This window comes from Apostichopus japonicus, chromosome 13 (assembly GCF_037975245.1).
Source record: "Apostichopus japonicus isolate 1M-3 chromosome 13, ASM3797524v1, whole genome shotgun sequence".
In the NCBI taxonomy this organism is placed as follows: Eukaryota; Metazoa; Echinodermata; class Holothuroidea; order Aspidochirotida; family Stichopodidae; genus Apostichopus; species Apostichopus japonicus.
Window position 1 is genome coordinate 9817695 of NC_092573.1, and position 6000 is coordinate 9823694.

Consider the following 6000-nt stretch of genomic DNA (forward strand, 5'->3'; position numbering starts at 1 on the left):
CGTATCCTTTCTATGCAGTTATGCTGTTGTTGTTGTTGTTGTTTTATCCTTTTTGTTTTATGTTCTTGTTATTCATGTGGTTGTTGATAATGATGCTCGGCTTCGGATTAATTCGGTTAAGTAAAGAATACAAAAAAAATTGTGCGAACTTGCTAATGTCAAATTACTGCATACAGCCAACTACTTTCTTTTACCTATTTATTTAAGTTTTATTTGATTTATTCTTTATTTATTTAGTATGTTTTCTAAGCATCCGAATGAGGCCGCGAGGTCAACACTCCTACAGAAACAGTTGTACTTTCGTACAAATTATAACGCTGCAACTAAGTAATCATATAGTTTCTACTCAAATATATATATATATATATATATATATATATTAATATATATATATATTAATATATATATATATTTATATATTATACTGTTCGATATAGGCTACTTTGTTATAAATTATTATATTATATATGTTAATATTATAAACACTTTTCTTATCTCCTCCAATAGGTCATAACGGGAATTTCTCTTGCAGTGTCAAAATTTTGTTTCATTCCAACATCTGTCGTCAATCGTCTTCTTGCAATTATCACATTTTCGACACAAACATTGTGAAGAAAAATAAGTAGGCCTATATCAGGAAAGTGGAAACCTGCTGCGAGAATCATATGGTTTGCTCTACAATAAGCCTGTGTTATTAGACCAACGCAGTCGTGGTGAAAGAAAGAAGTATCAAACCTATTTGTCGATTTGACATCTCATTTATTGAGTTAAAAATACAGAGATTAAGGTAACAAGGCATGGTGTTTTTATGTGTCACGGCCTTTGAAAACGTCGTTAAACGTAACACATGAAAGAACGACATGATATTCTTGTTTTGGGGGCGAGGTTGTGAAAGGTGGGGGGTGAGTTCTAAGCTGTTCGAGTGATAGTAAATTCCAACGAACTTTGATAACGATTAGATTGAAAACAGGTACTTTAAAAAAATATGAGTTACATTGAGTGTTTGGAAACTTAGTATATATAGCATACAGTTAGGTCTTTCTCCATGAGTATATGCTACTGTACGAACAGTATACAGTTAGGCTTTTCTCCATGAGTATATGTTACTGTATATATGGAACAGTATTCTTCACGCGTTCAGAACCCTACAGGCTACTAGAGATGTATAGAACAACTTTTTATATAATAAAGATAAACCACTGACTAAAATATGTTTTCACTCACGCAAGTAAGACGAAATAGAGGGACAGAGAGGGTGACGTTACCTTCCAACATCTTCCATAATCTAATTAATCCTAAACGCTCTGTCGTTTTCTACGTAAGACCAACGACAAGAGCTGAGCCTTTGCCACTGTAATGTACCGTACTACGCGAGCTAGTTCATATCTCACGTAGATGGTTATAGTGTAGGCCTATAGGCCTTCAGTAATGAAAAGCCATGAAATATTTATATATATACACACCACCGTGTCTGTCTGCCTCTGTATTGACCCATAACTAACAACGTACGTATGTTGACGTAACAGTACAGATCTTTAATATTGACTTAAAGATTGCCTCCGGATATAAATTGTTGTTTTGACTTATTTAATTTGAGCATGCAGCAAGCGTGTCGAACAAGGTTCTCTATTGTAATGACTGTTGACGAGCTGTAAATAATGTATAGTGTACAGTGCAAGCACTGATGAGTGTGTACACAGACTCGTATTATTAAACATTTACATTTGTAATACAATAACTGTTTTGTATCACATTTTATTAATTAATGTGACGTCACTGTACAGATTTTCAAATAAGTGTAGCCACATATAGGAAACAAAATAATCTTATTGAGAACTAGAGTTATGAAAGGATTCCATCTTAAAGTGATGTACCGGTATAGACTACAAACTGGTAACTGGAACTACAAACTACAAACTGGTAACTCCAATAGGTTGGCTTTAGTGTACGATACATCTGTGGCCATGAGGCCTAATTAACCATTTTGTCAGCTTAGATTCTTTGTTCTGCCCTGTTGAGATATTGTTGCTGACGTTTATTATAGACCAATTATATAGCATTATGTTGATATTGTTCAATTTGTAATCGATACATTAATAAATACCGTTTGTTGCTATATTATAATTTTTAATGTGACACATAAAAATTACCTCTGGTATCGTTGTCTGCGGAATTACTACATCGCGTGTTTCAACTTCTGACTCATCGAATTCGGTTTCTTCCGTTTCTGGTTCTTGGACTTCATGACGTTCGTTTAATAAATCGAGGACATCTGAGAAGTCGCCATTCGACGTCCGGAAGGCCAAACCTCCGTTTCCCGCAAAAGCAGAAATAACAATCAATACACTGCAGAAAATCAACAACGATTTGCCCATTTCGCCGAACAGATATGCTGTTAAAGCCGAGACGTTGACAAAAATATACTGACTGAAATTTAATCCAAGTTCCTTTTGCATGCGTGACTTACGATAGTGAAACCGACCGCTAAGGGTAAAAATGTTCACCTACGCGTGATTCCTTCTTCTTCTGGCCTAACGGATTACATCAATTCAATATCATTAATGACACATATATATCCAATATGTTTATTCTCCGCTACACCGATGAAATCTGGAATCAGATTTGTTTTTCCTCACTAAAAAACTGGTCTCCTTCGCCTTCTATACACTCCACACCGCCCACACGTTTTATTCCAGTTATTTTTATGTGAAGTAAATGTCAATCCATACTCAGTTCACACAAAGGCTGGGGAAAGTCGAAAACCACGTTAGTCGAGAAGTTTCACTGAATTCTCTTAAACGCCGAGAGACTTACAGACAGGGCTTGTATCGTATATAGCCAGTTTTTCTACGTACATGAACGATGAGAAAAAAAACCAATGATAATTGCCTACACAGAATATTTCCGAACGATGCAAGAGTGCTTCGATAATAATCTTCCTTCCGTGCTATATACTTATTCCAGCGGTGATCTGCTCGAATAGCATATTTTTTGTCTCTTTTCTCTCGTTTTAACCAATCTTGCTTACATGGCGACTAGCGATTGCCATTCAATTTCCAATGATGTCGTCATAGGGTTAGTTGCCTAGCAACGCCGTGTACTGCTTCTACGTCTTCAAGATTGCATATGCGCTCATTTCTCTTTTCTCACTCTCTCTATCTCTCGTCTGTATTCATGTGTTCATATATCTTGCCTTAATTGCTTGAATTTTGGGGGCTTTCTCTTGAGCAAAGTTCACATACGTCTTTTTCTTTATTGACAACTAAATACTTGCGCAGCAAAGTAAGATGTATTAGTATATAGGAAGGTATAGGGATAATAATGTGTATAGTTTAATTACATAGTTACCTATATATTCCCTTGGTTGACGTAAAAATATTTCCTTTGATAACTGTTATATAATATCCTGACTCTGAATTATATTAAGACAATTTCCGAGCAATGAAACTGTCGGCGTATTCTATGTTATACGATAATCAGTTATTATACTGTTAAACAGGTTATATTAAAATATTAACATTGTTCTTCTTCTGTTTTTTTTTTTTTTGGGGGGGGGGGGGGGGGGTCTTTACCCTCATACTAAAATTCATTTATTAGGCTATATGGAAATTATTGTTCGCCATTCGTTCACAGAAATAAAACATTTCGCGCACTAAATGTGTAAGTGCATTCTTTATAGTTCTGTGTTGTCCTAAATTTTTGGTAGAAATATCAAAAATCCTCAAAATGAAGTAGAAAAAAAACAACTAGATTTTACCAAACAGTTCCACTAAAGCACACCTCCGTTTCTAGATGTTATTTAATTGCGCAGACCATGACGTAAATTTTAAAGATTTTCACCCGACAGCTAAATTTGGAAACTATTCCCAGTGGAAACGGTTTATCCCAGAAACATCATTATGTGAAAGGAAGCTAACTGAATAAGTGGTGGATCTAACCGGGACAAAATGGATGATATGGCCTCCCTTTATATATAGATATGGCAAAGCAGTGTTGCGTTCATTCCATGCTGACGCTCTACGGGAGTCATTGCACACATAAACACAATCACATACAAAATGGTCACATATGGCATAGAGATTACAAAATGTTTTTACGAGCTCAGCTGTGGTAAATTTGACAACATGCTGAGTGTGTTGAATAAAAAACTGGTCTACGGGATTATGATTAATAAATCTCACATTGATTTCTCCGATATTTGATAAAGTGTTAACAATCATAAATTATTACTGAGTAAGAAACATAAGTTAACCTATTGAGCCGCGGAATTTGTCACTGACGGATAAATCCGGACGAGAACACTATATATATATATATATATATATATATATATATATATATATATATATATATATATATATATATATATATATATATGTTAAACTAGTTGCTAAGCTTGAGGACGGCCGCCTGAAAATGTTAGATCAACGACGGAAATACAACCACAAATGTATGTATCAATTGTGAAACTGTTCAGTTGTCAGTGTTTAAATTTAATTAGTAATTTCATAAAAACGAAGCCTTAAGTGGTCAATTTGACTTGATTACAGTTTACTCTATCACCTTATAAGTGGATTAAGTATACATCATTTCCCCACCCCGTTCCCCCAAGCACTGACCCGCCCCCCCCCCCGCCTCCCCTCTCAGTATATTAATAGTTTTCCCTTTCAGTGATATCGAGCGTCAGGTCAAACCTTTTAGTCTGCCCTTTTCATGAAAATAAGAATACTTGCTCTTTATGCCATATTTTTCCGTACTCCTTATTGTCCCCGGAGGTTGGTGGCGTAAACCCTACTCCCCCTCTCCCCACCTCCCTTTCGTCAGGCCTGAGATGTGGCTTCGATTGATATTTCAAAAGCCGAACGATTAGGGCGACACCAAAGCTATAGCGTTTCAAATGTAAACCCACTGTTGTCACCCATGTGAAAGTTAGTCCTAAGTAGTTTGCTAGTGTTCTTTGGCCAATCCCCCAGCCCCTCCCCCCCCCCCCCAAAAAAAAAAAAATACAAATTACAAATTTTACTTCAGTGTCTAGGTTAAAAATATATAGTTGTTTGTAACGATAGCTAAATTTTGCCATGAACACCCGTTTTGGGATCACAGTCGGTGATCTGCTGTGACATAATGGTGAATATTTTTCGAAAGCTTCTCTTTCATATTACTGTTGTTAATCTTCTCCTTCAAATGAGGTACATTTTTATCTCCTTGATTAGCTCTCATTTCGAGGCTTCCATAATGTGCAAAATGTTGTGTTTAACAAGTACATTCCTCTGATTCAAACCAAAGCAGTTCATAGAGACAAGCAGGCGTTTTCAAATATACACGATGTTGGCACTTACCCTACAGTTGCCAGATAATATAACATACAAACAATAACTGATATATTATATATTCAATGATAAAAAAATAGAGACATGAATTCAACCGGTAAGTTTCAAAAGTGAAAAAGGACTCTAAAAAAAATTGCAAACACTAACTTTTTTCCTACACACTTTGCTTGGAAGTCAGTTCTAGTTGAAATGTCAGGGACACATGAATATTTAATATCTTTTTCTATTCTTGGAATGTTCTTTGTTTTGGGGGGGGGGGGGTCAATTTACTTGAATGGTGTTACATTGTCAGTGAATTCTGAAGGACATCTAATATTAGAAAATCAACAGCTATATGTGATCATGTAACAGAGGAAATGAAGGTGTCCTTATACAAATCTGCCTTTGATCTTTAACATACAGACAAACTAATGTACGGACGGACGGACGGATGGACGGACGGACGGACGAACGAAACATAAAACATCAGATCCGAAAGTCAATCAACCTGAAAGTTACTTTGTAGACTAAATTAATTTGAAGAGAACGTTTTTATTTCATGTATAGGATGGAGATATTTTGCAACAGAAGCTTCTTGTTGGCTATACGATAGGTAGATCAATAGTCAATAATATTTCTAAGTTTCGCGTTTTCTTCTTTTTCTTCTTCTTTTCGCTGATTATATTTGTGA

General features: G+C 35.6%; 1 protein-coding gene across 2 annotated transcripts in view; it reads right to left on the reverse strand.

Annotated features, from left to right (window-relative positions):
• Positions 1-3105, reverse strand: part of LOC139978280 (uncharacterized) — a 30976-nt gene extending 27871 nt beyond the window's left edge. Inside the window, exon 1 of one of the 2 annotated variants that reach the window (XM_071988333.1) lies at positions 2151-3105. In XM_071988333.1, the coding sequence (XP_071844434.1) occupies positions 2151-2456 (306 nt within the window). In that variant the 5' untranslated portion in view covers positions 2457-3105. The remainder of the gene's footprint in view (positions 1-2150) is intronic. The other variant, XM_071988332.1, reaches the window with a different exon arrangement.
• Positions 3106-6000: the final 2895 nt, after the last annotated feature.